Genomic DNA, 18,730 nt, shown 5'->3' on the forward strand with positions numbered 1-18,730 from the left:
TCATTAGGAAGGACTTGGACTGCAGGGGATGATAATCAAGAGGATATGCTTAATCTTTATAAAAACCTGATACTTTGCCAACAGTCTACAGTATACTGTATATGACATTTTGTGGTAGTTTCAAGACAGTATTTTGGATGTCTTTATTTCTGAGGCTATAAATGATGGGATTCAAAATTGGTGGCAAAATGGTATAAAAAACAGCAGAAAGCAAATCCACCGTAGAAGATGAAAGTGATCTTGGCTTCATGTATGAAAACACAGCTGTGATTATGAATACAGAAAAAACTGTCAGGTGAGGAGTGCAAGTTGAAAAAACTTTATGTCGGCTTTGGACCAATGGCATTTTAACTACAGTGGAGAAGATATAACCATACGAAGCAAATATGAGTGCAAAACAAAAGGAGTCCAAAAAGAACCCAAGTACAAGTATCAGAATTTGATTGACTTTAATATCAGTGCAAGAAATCTTCTGTAACTGAGGAATATCACAGAAATATTGGCCAATCTTATTAGAATCACAGAAGTTTAATCTAAAGGTGATCCCTGTTTCTAGCACTGCGTGGATCAGGTTGCAAATCCAGCTGGCAGCTGCCATTTGAATGCAGGCATTCCAGTCCATGATCATCCTATACTGCAGAGGGTGGGAGATGGCCACGTAACGGTCATAAGCCATTATGGTTAACAAAACCAGTTCACTTCCAACAAATGTGACCATTAAAAAGGTCTGTGTGACACATCCACCAAAAGAAATTTCCCTGTTGTTTGTGAGAGATACAGATATTGATTTGGGAAGTGTGGTAGAGATAGAACAAATGTCTACCAAGGAAAGGTTCACCAAAAAGAAATACATCGGACTGTGAAGATGGTGATCAAATGCCACTGCCATTATAATGAGACAATTCCCCATTAAAGTGATTAAGTAAATAAAGAGAAATATCACAACATGAAAAAAATTGCAAATCCCAGTCATCTGAAAATCCCATCAGAACAAAATATCTCACAGAAGTGTGGTTGGTCATTCCAATTATTTACTCCTAAAAAAAAAAAGTTACAAGATCATGAGAGGTGAAGAATACACCTTTAGCAATATCCCTCCCATTCCCTTGCAAGATGATATATTCCATATATCCCACTCACACTTCAAAGGCTCAGATGTAAACAGTTCCCATACCCTAGGCTAACAATATTTTTCCAGTATTATTCACATACAAAATAGGAATTCAGTGCAATAAGATATGTTAACTTAGTCAGAAAACATAAAATTGAATATACGGCATCTGAAAATTAAGCTTTCAAAATGTTGGCATTCTTATTTGTAACAAAAACAAAACAAAAAAGCAACCCTCCCTCATTCCCATGTTTGTCCAAAACATAATGACTAGATGTTCTTATTGTTTAGGAAAGGTATAGTATTTGTGATATATAAATTTATGGATCTTTTTCAAAACTTTGAAACTAATGCACAGAATTCTGAGGTTTTCCAGAAATGCTTAGAAAGCAATAATGATTGGGCATGAAAGGATCAATAAGAATAATCAATATATTACATCAGCTGAAGTTTTATATTAGTTACTTACACTTTTGACTATCTTAGAATTATTCATAGTTCACTTAAAAGCCAGATACATGAAAAGGAAGTATATATTTTTAAATTGTGTCCTATATTCTCCAATCTGAAAAATAAATGTCACCTTTAAAAAGTGTTTGGTAATACTGGATTTCATATCATACTGGTTACAGTTCAATCTCTTCGGAGAACTTTATTTATTTATTTACTATCCTAGAAGTCTTCATCGTCCTTGGAATCAGATGAACAACACTTTTCTCTTCAGAACATTAGTGACTTGCATTAACTTCTTAATGAAATACATGCTTATTTCATCCTTATATTTTGTGGTTTTTCTACAAAGCTCATTGTCATTTTACAATACAAAATAAATCTTTACTTGCAAAGTTTCTCCCTTTTACCATTACATTCTTCTCTCTAGAAAATCTTTTAACTTTAAAGCAGTCATTTCGAAAACAAGATTTATCACAATGCCCCACTTACTTTAGAACTGATTCATTTGTTGAGCATCCTAGCCACTCTTACCTTTCTTCAGAAAAAATACAGAGGTTTGTACTTATTTAAATTTTCTTTAGAAGACAGTGCATTGCTGTGATTAAATATGACCCTTATTAAAGCAAACAGTATTTTTTTTTATTTCTTAATAGTTTTCTGTGATTCTCCAAGGAATTATTCCTTGGAGGCTTTCTTTGTTTCACAACATTATCGAGAGTTTTACTAACAAATATGCAATTTAGCTAATCATTTTACATCACTTCCTTCTCTGCTGAGGTAACCTCTAATTTTTAACCTTCAAATGTGATTCAGATTGGCAGAAGAATGCATGTTAGAATTCTCTTTAATATCAATAAATGATACAGAAATTATATGTGTGTGTGTGTGTGTGTGTGTGTGTGTGTGTGTGTGTGCATATATGTATTAACAAATAAATACATTTGTATCCCACAATTTTTATAATTACAACTTGCATGTGAAATAGCCTTACTTAACTTGAACAGTTGGGAAAAAAGTAAAATACTATACATACAAAGACACCATCAATATTTCCATCCTTAAATCTTGGAAATCAGCTTTGTTTTCTGTACATGATCACAAGCATTTATGAGAGGTGACTAAAACTCATCAAAGAACCCTGTAGTTCTCCAGAGAAGAATATATTGGAATAGGGCAAATATAGTACATCAACTTTAAATTTCCATGTGGGGTATGTAAATATCAGTTATGAAATATATTTATAGATGAGGGAAATTGGGGAAGTACATGTGTCTGCAGATGAATAAGAGGCACAGAATTGCTCTCACATGGACCTTTCTCATCTCCAAGTCCCACTCAAGTGTTACCAATGTTTCCAAAATGAATGTGTCACTCCATTCAGGAGTTCTGACAAACTGAGTTTCTCTGCTTCAACACCTTGAATCAAACAAAGCATCAAGATGGGACCATTTTGCTTCAATAAAGTGACCATTTTTATATACACGCAGATCTATTGAAGATGGCTAAAATTTGCAAAGGGCATAAGTATAGTAGTATTTGAGGTGGCCTACACTCTGCTAGGTAAGGGTGCACAGGAAGATCTGACAGCAGGTTGATGTGACATAGTGGTACAACTGCTACTAATGTATTATTTTATTTATTTAACAAATTTATTTGCTGCCCTTCTTGCTGACATGTGACTTCAAATCTGATAAAAACAATATTATAGAAGTTTAAAATAGTAAGAAAAAATACAATAAAAATAAGGAAGGAATACAAGGAAATAGCTAAGATAGTGGGGGTATACAATAGAATGCAGGTAGGATCTTCTAATCCAGTAACCACCTCCATTATGGCATACTCCTGTCTGGGTACCAGATCAATCAACAGGTTTTAAGATAGTTAAGGAAAGCTATAAAGTTGGGGGCAGAACTCATTTTGCAAGATATGATGTTCCAGAGGGCAGATATCATGACAGAAAACACTCATCTCCTAGACTCCAACAGCTGAAATTCCTTGACCAATGAGGTATGCAGCATGCTGTTTCTGCTGGCACAAGAGGAGTTAGCCAAACTCATTGGTGAGTCAGTTCCTCAGATAGGCATGAACCATGCAATAAATGAGTCTACTTGTAATAACCAATAACTTGAATTGGATTCAGAAGCAAACTGGCAGCTAATACAACTTACATAACAGACATGTTACTTTGTTATCCTAGGGACCCCCAGTTTGTCCACACAGTCATATTTTGAGCCAGATGTAGCTTCTAAATGCTCTTTGAGGGTAACCCCATATGGACTGCATTGCATAGTCCAGGCAAAAGTTTGAGCACAAAGATTCCTGATCCAGGAAAGTGATGACCGGAGCCTGAGTGATTGAGACAAAGACTCCTGATCTAGGAAAAAGCACTCCCTGTCTGGGACAGTGCTATCTCATCTTCCAGCAGCAACAGCACCATTTGGATTACCTGGAATAGAAATATAAAGTTGGATATCACCAGCATACTGATGATACCTCATCATGTGGTAGCAAATGATTTCACACAGCACTCCAAGTAGATGTTAAAAAGGAGTGAGATGTGTACTGAGCTCTGTGACATGCCATATTTGTGGTCTGGACCTTCAATCCTATCAGTTCCAATTGGAACAGGCTATAGAGAAAGGAGTCCAATCCAGTCCAGTTCCCATAAGCACTCAAAAGGATACCATGATTGATGATACTGAAGGCCACTGAGAAGTCAAGGAGAGCAAGAATGGATATACTACCCCCATCCTTCTCATTCCACAGATTTTTGACAAATGTAACTAATGTCTCTGTCCCACAATCAGGCCTCAAAAGGGGTCCAGATTCATTCAGGACCCTCTGAAGCTGCCATGCAACAACCTTTTCAATCACCTTCCCTAAAAAGAGAAGATGGGAACTGGACAAAAGTTGTCCAGATAGGTGGACAATTTAGAATTTTATTTTAAGGAGTGGCTGAACAAAGGTCTTATTTAAAAATGCTGGAAACAGCCCTTCATGCAGTGAGGAATTTCTCACTGTCTGAACCCGTATGGTCGTCACTATCTTGAAGGTTAACTTGATAAAACTATTATCTAGGCAACTCTAATGGACCTGGTCCACAAACTGATTTGATTGTCTGTCAGGTGTTCTACAAATTCCTCCAAACATCCCTGAAGATAATTTGTGAATCAGATGTTGTAAAGTGAAACACTGATCTGTACTACTATGTTCTTTTTGGAAGCCTGCTTTTTCTTCTGTTACCATCTGCCTAATATCCACCAAATTAATCAGTCTCTTTAAAAGAAACATTGTATATTGTCAATGAGTCCTGTTGGGTGAAAGTTAGCAGGATTTGTTCAATCTTCCATTTTAAATATTGGGATTATTAATTCATTCTGTGACATTGATATAAGTAAATAAGGATGTAGGAATAGACACACACTAGTTAGCAAATGTAGTCTGTTTCAAGGGATCTCATTTATTATGAATACAAAGAAATGAATGAAAAGAAATAAAAGTGCAAATTCTAAATCACATCACAGTTGTACCATAATTACCATTTTAAAAAGAATTCAATTTTTGTAATCAATTTTGTAAATTGTTTAATTTTTTCAGTATTTTCTTGAGAGCCTTTTGTAGGTCATTGTTCCTGAAGCTATAAATAATAGGATTCAAAACTGGTGGCAAAGTTGTGTACAAAACAGCAGAAAGTAAATCCACAGAAGGAGAAGAGAGTGATTTGGGCCTCATATAGGAAAATACAGCTGTGATGATAAATAAAGAAAAAACAGTTAGGTGGGGAACACATGTAGAAAAAACTTTATACCTCCTTTGAACAGATGCAATTTTCATCACAGATAAGAATATGTGAGTATAAGAAGCAAAGATGAATGTAAAAATAAAGGAATCCAAAAAGAACCCAAGAATAAGTATCAACATTTGGTTGATTTTGGTATCTGTGCAAGAAATCTTTTGTAATTGAGGAATGTCACAGAAATACTGGTCAATTGTGTTGGATGCACAAAAGTTTAATCGAAAAGTCATACTGGTTTCTAACATCCCATGGATCAGATTGCATACGAAGGAAATTGCTACTATTTGAATACAGGCATTCAAATTCATTATCAGCCTATATTGCAGAGGATGGCAAATGGCTACATAACGGTCATAAGCCATAATAGTTAATAAAGCAAGTTCACCACCAACAAACATAACCATTAAAAAAGTCTGAGTAACACATCCAGCAAAGGAAATCTCTTTGTTGTTTGTCCATGAAATAGCTATGGATTTTGGAACTGTTGTAGAGATGGAACAAATATCTAAAAGGGAGAGGTTGACCAAAAAGTAATACATTGGACTATGAAGGTTGTGGTCAGCTGCCACTGCTGTTATAATGAGACAATTCCCTGTTAAAGCTGTTATGTAAACAATAAGGAACATCACAGAATGCAACATCTGCAAATCTGAATCATCAGAAAATCCCATCAGAACGAAGTCTTTCACAGAAGATTGGTTGGCCATTTCATGTATTTGAATCTGTGGAAAGTAGTTAAATGATTAGTCAATTAGTGAAGAATATAAATTTTATAATATTTCCCTAACTTTTTAATAAATTCCTCATATAACAATATTGCAAGATTAGAATGTCAATAGTGTGGATCCCACAGCTAGCAATTTCTAATGAACTTTTGTTCATTTATCTACTGCATAGATTAAAGATAATTCTTCTCCCTGCCTATATTCCTAACTGTAAATTGAAATATGTATTATGGTTCTTTTTGGACCATGGCTCATTCAATCTTATAGCTATCCATCGAAACAAATATAACTGATGTATCTACAGTATTACTCTGACAATGATTCTACCAATCACAATCCAATCTGCTGGAAATGGTAGAAATTATTTTAACTACTGAGATGACAGAACTGTTTTCTAAAGTACATATAAGTACTTTTCTCTGTGGCTAGAAAGGAAAGTTTTAATTAATCACTTCCAATTTTAACCATCTCCTTCATATAAGATATTGCCAGAAATGATCTAAATATGTTTATACAGTAGTTTATGGGTTCCCCAAATTGTTCATAATTGATCTCTAAGTGTCAATAGGTAATATTAAAGTAATGTTGATTAAATTGTTTTAATATAATAAATATTTGAGGTCAATGAGCAACCTGAAACTTCAAGAAAGGGTCAATGAGTTGGAAGATTTGATAACTCCTATTTTAAGACAATTTGAATGAATTATAAAATCCTGATTCTACTACAATTCCATCTAGCAATCTTAATAGAGAGGCATAATCATCAAAGAGAGGCAGAAGGGCTTAACCCTCATTAGATTCTTTAGGATTGTAAATTAAAATTAGATTATTGTCCAAACAATATGGGATAAAGATTTCTTAAAAATTGCATTAGTTGTGGAAATCATCTAAGGAGTATAGTAAGCTATTTATCTTGCAATTACTCAGTCTGGAAGCTTCTTTCCACTGAAATATGTTAGATCCAGACTTCTAAATCTTAACGAATCCCGTTGAAGGCCTATCTCTTTACTTGGACTTACTATGAACTTTGGATGAATTGTTTTTACTTCTGAAGTTATTTTCTACTATCTCTTTTTTCCTGTTAAGTGGGTAGGTAGTAGGGGGTAGATGAATACAGTTTTAATGTTTTTGAGGTATTACCTTATAAGAAGAAGTAAGAAATGCACTTAATGCCAATGCTAGTACTAAAAATAATAGTGTATTTGACCTTTATTTCACCATTATAATTCTCTATATAAGACAATAGAAATAGCAGTTGTCCACACCCTATCATGTAGCACAATTTTAATATGTAACAATATAAATATAACATTAACACCAACATATTGTAGCTTTCTCTTATTTCAAGAAGACAATACAATGCAATACTTACAGAGTATTCATAATTAAAATATAGGTATTTTTACACTTACTTGTTACATAAACTGCAAATAATTTCATTCAACTCAATGTTACTCCCAGAAACTAAAAGTGAGCACTTATAAAATCAGTGGTCCTTCTTGGTGATAAACTAAAAAAAAGTTGTGTTTACTTTTGTTTTCCTGGAAGATCAGTGAACCATTCTTCTTGGTTGTGATCTTAGAGAAAGAATTGAAAATATTTTGTTCTTTTTTCTGCAGTACTTCAGAGAATCATTCCTTAAGGACCACCACAATTCCAGGAAGCATTGTTATTCCCACCGGTCTTAGGAGTTCTCTTAGGAGTGATTATGAAATCCCACTTGCTTTCTTAGTTGCACAACACGCTTAGTTGCCACAGTTGTTGATACAAAGTAATTGTGATAATCTGAGAAAATTAGAGCAACTAGATATTAGCAAGGAGGTAGACACTGACAAGCTGAAAACTGTGATGAGGATAGGAATTTCTGTCAGTGGGAAATTACCTATGCCCAAGCTACAAACTTTAGGAGAAAGCTGTACAATAATTATTTCAACTTTGCTGAGGAGACCTATGATCTTTAGTCTTTTACCCGACATCAATAGATCCTACATGTTCAAGAGCAGAAATGACTCATTTGGAATAGACTTCAAGTATTCATACATGTCCATAAATGCTTCTGATTTAAATATCTCAAATCGCTTACTATAGTGAGATAAACAATGCTTTTTATTATTATTTTTTCTTTTTAAGCCATTGTTCCTTTTTAATTTTTCAATTTTAAATGTTAACTTCAAACCAGTGAGGGCACATATCTGGAAACACAAAAGTATTGCTTTTCATGGAAAGGTAAGTTTCCCAGAGTCACTTGATTGAGTTAAGTGGCTATAAAACCGAGTAAACAAACAAATAAACAAATATTCTGTTTTCACATGTGAACATAAATTATAAAAATGTCCCCTTCCCTAAAATATTCTTTATAATGTGTTTTTCTCCACTAAGTAAATATATTTAAATAAGGACCAACTAGCCCAGTGTTTCTTAACCTGTGGGACGGGACCCCATTTGGGGTCGAACGACCATTTCACGGGGGTCGCCAAACAAGGCTGTCCGCCATTTTTCCCCCTTTTCTTTGGCCATGCCCCTCGCACATGATGATGTATAAGTGGTTGGGGGTCACCACAACATGGGGAACTGTATTATGGGGTCACAGCATTAGAAAGGTTGAGAACCACTGAACTAGCCAAAAGATAATTCAGGCATATATCCTTGGAGACACAATGGAAGGTTTCAGTTCAAACTGAACTAACCCTTCCTTATTTCTGTTCCTTAAAGAAAACATTGAAGCCAGGTGCTCTTTTTCTTTACTTCCAGGGACTGGGAAATTTGAAACAATGTTTTGATTTGATTTTGATATTTCAGTTAGTGATGTGAGCAGAAATGTGTGTTACTTCTCATTCCCAATATTTTTTTTTCTTAATGGGAACTACAAGTGCAGTTGAATAAAATTTCAAATTGAATGATGTCTATTTCGTGTCCCTTTTCTTTCAATGTCTACTAAGAAAAGATGGGACTGAACTTCCAAACAGAAGCAGAAAGCTGTATTCCTATTTTCTTAAGTACAGCTGTCTATTTGTTTATTAATTTAGTCCTTTTTTTCCTCCTCACTAATTATCTTCTTATTCATTCTCAACAGTGAAATCACATTCCTCTGCCAATGACCTATGGAATAACTACCATATAATACTACTTTTGTTGACATGAACTGTACATTTCTGGCCATACTTTTCACATCCATTTGGGGAAGGTGCTATCTCTATAAACACAGCCATATCTCAGTGTTCTGTTGGTATGAAACATAAGGTGCTGCAGATAAGGTTCAACTTCAATCCATAATCCAGCTGAGAAGTTCTTCTGTTTCCCTTATTCATAGACTTATTGTGACTAAAAAGGACTTAATTTTCAGAGCATGACACTAATTTTATCTGTATTTGAAAAGAATGTTTGAATTTCATGAAATGTATTTTATCAAATAAATATTTTTATGATTTATTAAGCTTTAAACTTCACATAGTTCAATGGGTGAAATTCAGAAAAATATGCTTTGTAAATTTAAGTACAGCTACTTTATAAGATAGGCTTGATATCTTGTTTTATCAGGATGTATATGTGTGTGTGTGTGTGTGTGTGTGTGTGTGTGTGTGTGTGTGTGTATATATATATGTAGGTCTTTGGTTGTTCGGGTTTTCTCCCGCGTAAAATTGGAAGTGTCTCACATTGCTGCTCGAAGCACGAAGCTGAAAACACCAGCCTGAAGATGACGAATGGGACTTCGTCGAAACGTCGCCAAGACACTTCCAATTTTACGCGGGAGAAAACCCGAACAACCAAAGACCTACATACAAACACCCGCGAAAACCTCAGAAAACATATATATATATATATATATATATATATATATATATATATATATATATATACACACATACATGCGCACACACACACACACACACACACACACACACACGTGTGTTGGCTGGAGCACCTGGTCTACCAAGTATGGGATAAATCAATCTGTTCTGTGTTTCGCTCCTATCTAGGAGCTTGAAATTGCTCTACTAGTCTCCCGCTATATGTTACATTTGGATTGCCAACAAAGAGTTAAAGGGGGGGTCTCTTCCCTCCCTGACACAGCTGATAAAAGTGAGAAGAGCCTGTGGCCTAGAGGTTAATACAGCTGCCTAACGTGCAAGCAGCCCAGGTTCAAAACTCAGAAGGGTATGTCTGGCTGATGAGAGCTAAATAGCTTGAAATAACTATACTAGTCTCCCTTTAACTCTTTGTTGGCAATCCAAATTTAACATAAAAATTATTTGTTGCAGTAGCAACTGCTGCCTGGGATAGCTCCTAGATTGGGGCTGAAAAAGGCAAAAGCTTCCTTCCCATATTTGGGTAGACCAGGTGTTTCAAAAAAAAAAAGAAGAAAAGAAAAGAAAAACACAATATATATCTCTTCCCTGGGTCTCCTGCCTCCTTGACACAGTTGACAAAGTGAGAAGAGCCTGTGGCTGCCTAACATGCAAGCAGCCCAGGTTCGAATCTCAGAAGTGTATGATTGGCTGATGAGAGCTAAATAGCTCGAAATAGCTATAGCTTCCTTCCCAGGTGTTTCAAAAAAAACCAAAAGAAATATTTTATTTATTTATTTATTTATTTATTTATATAAACATACTAATCATTGAGGAAAAGTAACAGACCCTAATTCTTTTTTATGACAGTCAATTTGGTGTAGTATTCAAGTACCTAGAAATCAAGAGTTCTGATTCCACCTTAGGCACAAAGTCAGCTGGGTGACCGTGGACCAGTCACTCTCAGCCTAGGAAGGAAGCAAGGGCAAACCTTTCCAAACCATTAGTCCCTGCAGTTTCCAAATCACTTCCAAACTATTAGTCCTTGAAGTTTTCTTGACACACACACACACACACACACACACACACACACACACGTACATTAGTAATTACACTAAAATATGATCCCTGGGTATATCCATATTTAAAACCAAACAAATAAACGTGAGCACCAGGGAGTACTATAAAATTTTCATAAAATTTATTAAAACATCAATAAAATTTCAATAAGACTTCAGTAAAACGCCTAGCTTTCGTCGGTGACTGCTGACATCATCAGGGCTCAAGATGCCGGTCAGTAGGAGAGTCCCCTTTATAGGTTGGCCAGGGTTTGCACCCGGCTCTTAGATCTCGTCACCAGGCCTGATGGAATAGGCTGTTTTCTGGTTGCTGGTTTCTTACTAGCAATTATCTCTTTCTTCATTTCCTGCTTGTGTAAATGGCATCCGATGTTCTCTCTTTGCCAGATTCGGTGTCCGATGGAATGTTTCTCCCTTTTTTTGCTTCATTGCATCCCCCACTTTATTTAGTTGTGTGTTTTTCTATCACATGCAATCACCTGTAAAATCTAGAGTGGAGGGCTAAGAGACCCACTTGAAGTCTATAAGTAACAGAAAAAAGCACAGAAGGAGAAACATTCACATTCTGCTTGTGGCCTGAAAGTTATACCTATAGTTACACAAATCAAATTGAAGATGGATTAGTCAGGCTAAGGATTTTCTTTTTGGTGCTGTTTTCCTTATATTCCTTTGGATTTCCTTCTTCCATAAGCTATCGATGATGGGATAGGGAAAGGGAGGTGGGAGAACAAAAAGTTTGTGGCCTTATGTATGAAATCACAGCTGTGATGATAAATACAAGACCTCCAAAAAAACGACTGCAAGTTGAACTCAGTTGATGGAATCTTGCACATAGCTGGTAAGATGTAGCTAGTAAAACCAAAAATGAATCGAATACAAAATGAATCCACAGTGGTATCCATTGATGTAGACAAAAACTGTGATTTTTTTGGGAACAGTGCAATATTTTTTTGTAATGGAGGAATGTTACCAAAAAACCTTCCTGATTGTACTTGGCCAAATGAATTTCCATTAATCAACTAATAATTTTTCAACATTTTATATAACTTGTAATTGTCCACACCATTTTTCATTTCAAAAAGAACCAGTTTGGTATTTAATAATTTTGTAACTAGGTAGTTGAAACATCTATAAAGCCAATAGAATAAAAGAAGCCATGATCAAATTAAAATCATTGTTTCAATGAAAAACATTAGTAATGAATGCAAAGAAATTAAACTGTGAATGCTTAATTGCAGTATAATTGTACCATGCTTATCATTTTATAAAGACATCAGTGATTACAATCATGCTGCAAAATGATTAATTTTAAGTATTTTTATGAGGGCCTTTTGTAGATCCTTGTTCCTGAAGCTATAAATAATAGGATTCAAAACTGGTGGCAAGATTGTATACAAGACAGCAGAAAGCAAATCCACAGATGGAATAGAGAGTGATTTGAGTCTCATATAAGAAAATACTGCAGTGATGATAAATAAAGAAAAAAAAGTTAGGTGGGGAATGCAGGTGGAAAAAACTTTATGCCTGCCTTGTACTGATGGAATTTTCATCAGTGCAGATATGGGTATAGGAAGCAAAGATGGAAGCAAAAATAAAAGAATCCAAAAAGAACCCACCAACAAGGATCAACATTTCATTGATTTTTGTATCTGTGCAATAAATCTTTTGTAACTGAGGAACATCACAGAAATATTGGCGAATCACATTGGACTTACAGAAGTTTAATCAAAAAGTCAAACAAGTTTCTAACACTGCATGGATCAGGTTGAATACAAAGGAGATTGCTACCATTTGAATGCAGGCATTCCAATTCATGATGAGTCTATATTGTGGATGACAAATAGCTACATAACAGTCATAAGCCATGATGGCTGACAGAAAAAGTTCCCAGCCAACAAATGTAACTATTAAAAATGTCTGAATGATACAACCAGCCAAAAAAATCCTCTTGTTATTTGTCAATGAAACAACTATGGATTTTGGAACTGTTGTAGAGATGGAACAAATATCTAAAATAGAAAGGTTGACCAAAAAGTAGTACATTGGACTATGAAGGTGGTGGTCAGCTGCCACTGCTGTTATAATGAGACAATTCCCTGTTAAAACTGTTATGTAAACAATAAAGAACATCACAGAATGCAACATTTGCAAATCTGGTTATTCAGAAAATCCCATCAGAACAAAGTCTCTCACAGAAGATTGGTTAGCCATTTCATGTATTTGAATCTGTGGAAAGTAGTTACATGAGTTACTGAAGAATATAATTGTTATAACATTTTCCATACCATTTTATACATTTCTCTTCGAACAATATTGTAAATTGGAATATTAATATTATGTTTCTCACAGCTAGCATATTTTAATCAAGTTTCCAGAATTCATTGATTTATGGAAATGGAGCATTTTCTTAAAAAAAAATCTCCTTAGCGACTTTACTGCTTTTAAGTAGGAAAAAGTGAAATATTGAAATATGTAATATGGATCAATTGAGATCTAGGCTCAGACACTCTTATAGCTATTGAAAGAAATGAGTACAACTGATGTACCTATGCCTGTGACACTGATTCTATCAATTACAATCCAACCTGCCAAAAACATTAATAGTTATTTTAAATACTCAGATGGCAACTTTGTTTTCTAAAGTATACATGAAGCCAGGAAGAAAATCTTCACTCCACCCTCTTTCTGATCTTCATATTTTAAATTGACAGAATTTGCTTTGTTACAGTATTTAAGATGAGTTCCCCAAAGAGGTCAAGATAGATTCCCAACTGTCAGTGGACACTATTACTTAAAATAGCATTTATTAAATTATTTTCATATAATACATTTTTGGGGATTGATGAACAATTTGAAACTCGATGAAGGAGTCAATGAGGTAAATAATTTGGTAACCTCTGATGTAAGGCAGTATGAATGACAGACTATCAAGCTGTCTAGAGTTATCTAGTGACAAGATGGGAAGCTAATACATTTTAAAAACAAACAAACAAATAAGAAACCTGATTGTATTATGATTCCAGCGTTGGATGGCAGGAACTGCTTGACATCCTTATACTTTTTAAAGATCCTGACCTAATGAATACAGTTAAATTATGGTTCAAACAATTTAGGATTAGGATTTCTGATAGACTGTACTTATTGCTGAAATCATCTAAGGAGAACTTATCATAAGTATAGTACACTACTTATCTTCTAATTGCTCAGCCTGGAAGATTCTCTCCTTTGAAACATATTACAACATATTGTTGAAAATATGTCTTTTACCTGGGCTTTCTCTGAACATTGGATGATTTATTTTTATTTTATTTTATTTTTTTTTTTGCTTCTCAGGTTAGTTTTTCTACTATCTCTTTTTTTCCTGTGAGATAGGTAGGGAGTAAGAATTGGACTCTAAAACGGAGTTAGTTAAAGATTGTATGATTAAATGGACGCAAAATATCCAAGAGCCAATTTTATTGGATACATGGGAGACAATCTGGATTAGAAATGTAAAATTTACTCAAGCACAAAATTTAAGAGAAAATGTTTATAAAATATTTTATAGATGGCATTTGGATCCCCAAAAGTTGTCCCGCATGTATCCGAATTTACAGCCCAAATGTTGGAGATGTGGAAATTTAGATGCAACTTATTTTCATATTTGGTGGACTCGTAAAGATATTAAAGCTTTTTGGATTAAGATTTGGTGGAATATTCAAAAGATTTTTAAGAAAAAGATAAAGTTTACTCCGCAATTATTTTTGTTGAGTATTATTGTAGATTTGGATGTTAAAGAAACTAATTTGATGTTGAACCTTATAACTGCTGCAAGATTATTGGTGGGGCAATATTGGAAGAAAAACTTATTGCCTACTTTGGAAGAATGGATACTTAAAGTGTCTAATTTAGCAGAAATGGTGAAAATCTCCGCCTATTTGAAGGATCATTCACAAGAAAGATATATTATGGTTTGGAGAAGATGGATTGATTATATTCAGAAGAAGTATGAAACTGAAAAGTATTATCTTGCTTTTGAATAGATTTTAGATAATTATTAATAGTATTAATGGTATTATTATTTTTGTCTTAATTTGTTAATATTTGTTTTGAGAAGGAGTTAAAGTGTATTATGGTCTTGATTGATAGTTTAGTTGGTTTATTTTAGCTAGAGTATGTTTGTTTATTTGTTACCCTGTAATCAGCTCTAGGAAGTGGGGAAGGGGGGAGGGGATGAGTGGGTTTATATTGTAATTTGTAAAACTTTTAATAAAAAAAACATATTGTTGAAAATATGTCTTTTACCTGGGCTTTCTCTGAACATTGGATGATTTATTTATTTATTTATTTATTTTTGCTTCTCAGGTTAGTTTTTCTACTATCTCTTTTTTTTCCTGTGAGATAGGTAGGGAGTAAGTAGGTAGAATGAAGATAGATATGACTTTGAAGGTACTATTTTATGACAGATACGAAATGTATTAAATACTACTGCTACTACTAAAATGATAATATATCTGGCCTTTAATTCACCACTGAGAGAGTTCTATACATAAGATTGCAGAGATAGATGTCCACATTCGTATCATAATACTATTAAAATATATAAAGATAGATAAGATAAGATAAGATAAGATAAGATAAGATAAGATAACCTTTATTGTCATTTTTATACTGTGGGCACAATGGCACACATCAAAAATGAAATTTATTTGCCCGCTCTCAAAGTGAAATATATACATGACACATACCTAAACATACTATGAACAACATACCGTATATTCCGGCGTATAAGACCACTGGCATATAAGACGACCCCCAACTTTTGAGAAGATTTTCAGGGTTTAGAAAGTTGTCTTATACGCTGGAAAATACGGTACAATATTGAATTTCTGTTTATAGATGAGTACAATAGGAGCTCCATTCCTTTGCTGCTAGAAAGCGAGTGTTGCCCACCACTGCTTCCCTAATGCTTCCTGAACTCAGCTGGTATTTTTTCCCCATATATTTTATTGATTTTTTAAAACATAAATCCCTTAATAGTTGGTAAACAGTGTGTTTGCTGGGTTTACATTTGTAAAGAAAAATCATTAACAATTGGTTTCTATAATCTATAATCCACATAGTACATTTAGTTGATTTCCCCTTTTCCCAAAAATATCTTCTTTGCAAACCTTGAAATAATATAGTTCTTATTATTTTGATAAAATATATTTAATCTTTAAATATTTCATTTAATGTGCCTAGTCATCTAATCCTTTTGGTCTTATTTTTTTTTCCTTTTTATACATTATAATTTCCTTAAATTCAGACACATTTAATTATCTAAACATTTACTTCATCTAGGCCATTTCAGCAGTATTATATTACTTATATCAAGAAATAAAATAAAAAGGGGGGGAAGCATGCAGTATTATTTAAGGAATTCATCTCTCTTAAAATGACATATGTATTCAGAATATTTTCTGTTTCTTTAACCATATTCAAACAAATGTTTCTTTTTTAAATATTCTCTCTGGTAGATCCCATCATCTATTTTCTTAATTTTAATTTGACCAGTATCTTTCTTAATCAATTGATTTGCTGAATCAAAAAGTTTTTCCATATATTCATGACTGCTGCTATAGGTATAAGAAGTAAATCAAATGTTTTTTTTTTTTGTTGTAGATGTAATGTCCTTAATTTATATAGCTTTTTTGTAGATGTAATGTCCTTAATTTATATAGCTTACTGTTTTCTACTATTTTCTACTACCCGGCGTATAAGACGATCCTGGACTTTTGAGAAGATTTTCAGGGTTTAGAAAGTCGTCTTATACGGCGGAATGTATAGACCCACAACCCTACATATACATAGCAAATAAATATTAAATATTGTCCATCTTGAATATATAACGGAATATATAAATATAATAATGATAACATAGGTTACCCCTATTCCAGTAAGAAAATACATGGATTATATTGTACTCATATTTAAAAGAGAACATTTTTTTAAAGTTATACACTATATAGATTCTTAACAATTTACTTAAGCTCAATGTTACTCTCAGAACCAAAAGATTGAACACCTTTAGAACTACTCATTCTTGGAGATAAACTAAAAATATTGTAATTACCTTTGTTATCTTTGAAGATCAGTATACCATTCTTCTTGGCTGTGATCTTATTGGGGCATTCATGTGTAGCAGAGATCAAGAAATATTTTATCACTCTTATTTTCTGCAGTACTTTAGAGAGTCATTGCTTGAGGACCATCACAATTCCATGATGAAGCCTTGTTGTTCCCACTGGTCTTAGAAGTTGCATTGTGGAATCATATATGGTTCTTAGTTGCACAATTAGAATACTAAACATATTAAACCATAAAATAATATAGAATCATAGAGTTGGAAGAGACCTTTGAGGTCTTCTAGTCCAACCCCCTGCTCAAGCAGGAAAGCATTTCAGACAGTGATGTATTTCTTTCATATTGATATTATGGGCTGTACTCAGACACCAGCTTGTGGTTCATTGTATCACATTTACACTGATTTTCATTCTTTCTGCTGACTAATTTAAACAACTTAGAAATGATTTATATAGTAAAAGTCATCTTATTTAACTCTGTGCTCAATGCAGAATTTACTACAACATCAAGAGAACCTGCCCAGTGCCACTGTTGTTGATTTAAAGCAGGGGTGTCAAATTGCCAGCCCGCGGGCCGGATGCATCATAGTGAAACCGCACCCACCCCATTGCCGGCAATAGCAAAAAAGTCACGCTATGTCGCGTCACATCACATGATATTGTGAGTTTGACACCCCTGATTTAAAGGAATTGTAATTGAGCTGACAAAATTAGAGCAACTAGATCTCAGCAAGGCAATAGTCATTCACATACTAAAAATTTTAATGAGGCAGGAATTCCTACTAGTGGGAAATTAGCCATACCCAAACTGCAACTCCATAGGAACCATTTTAACAATTATATCAGCACTGCTGAGAAGATCTTAATCCCACTAATTGGGATAGGGGTTTATTGAGTTTTGTGTTTAGGGTTTTACTTTAAATAAAATAATAAAGCTGAGCCAGGAAAAATAGAAATGGCTAATATGGAATAGTTTTCAAGTATTCATAGATGCATATAGATGCTTCTGATTTAAAGATCCCAAAGCATGTACTTTACTAACATAATAGGAACAATAATTATTGTCCTTTCTTAAGCAAGTATTTCTTCATAATTTTTCAATTTAATTTGAGCCCATATGGAAATAAAATTTTATTGGCCTTCATATTCTGTTTTCATATTTAAACATAAATTATGAATATGTCTCTCCCTGCCAAAAAAAAAACAAACAAAAAATCCAAACACCTTTATAAAATATTTTTTCCCCATCCTGAGCATTGTCATCTTCATCTCTTCCTCAACAGGACAATTCTTATAATAATCAAGATGGATATCCTAAAATAACATGAAGTTGTGCAATTAATTTTCACTTGTCTGCATAGTCCCTACCAAGTCTTTTGGATTCAAAACTTCAGAAGAATATTGTTTGTACTAAATAACCTTATTCCTCTGAATAGTTGTTGGCTACTCAAACCATAATGATCTGGAAAATTGCTAAATATCTAACAAGGTTCTCTCTCTTTGTATGCTAAAATTCTAATCATCATGTTAAATCCATTGCCATCTCTTTCTCAGAAATAAAACTTGATAATTCTTATAGCTCAGTCATTCATTTTAAATTTTTGGACACCACAATGTAAAAAAGAAGTTGAGACTCTAGAAAGAGCACAGAGAAGAGCAACAAAGATGATTAGGGGA

At 33.9% G+C, this 18,730-nt stretch overlaps 1 protein-coding gene and 2 pseudogenes across 1 annotated transcript; all 3 read right to left on the minus strand.

The window, feature by feature from the left end:
- On the minus strand, positions 1-1,022 carry LOC120320333 (annotated as a pseudogene).
- A 3,996-nt stretch (positions 1,023-5,018) lies between these two features.
- Positions 5,019-8,061, minus strand: LOC120320342 (olfactory receptor 14A16-like). Its single transcript, XM_039369964.1, has 2 exons — positions 7,987-8,061; positions 5,019-6,082 (listed from the first exon to the last, which is right to left on the minus strand). Exons 1-2 carry the CDS (start codon positions 8,059-8,061, stop codon positions 5,132-5,134), a joined length of 1,026 nt encoding a protein of 341 aa, XP_039225898.1. The 3' UTR covers positions 5,019-5,131.
- Positions 8,062-12,235: 4,174 nt separating this feature from the next.
- LOC120320343 lies at positions 12,236-13,232 on the minus strand (annotated as a pseudogene).
- Between the last annotated feature and the right edge of the window lie 5,498 nt (positions 13,233-18,730).

This window comes from Crotalus tigris, unplaced genomic scaffold (genome assembly GCF_016545835.1).
Source record: "Crotalus tigris isolate CLP2741 ecotype Arizona unplaced genomic scaffold, ASM1654583v1 scf7180000021329.891317, whole genome shotgun sequence".
Classification (NCBI taxonomy): domain Eukaryota; kingdom Metazoa; phylum Chordata; class Lepidosauria; order Squamata; family Viperidae; genus Crotalus; species Crotalus tigris.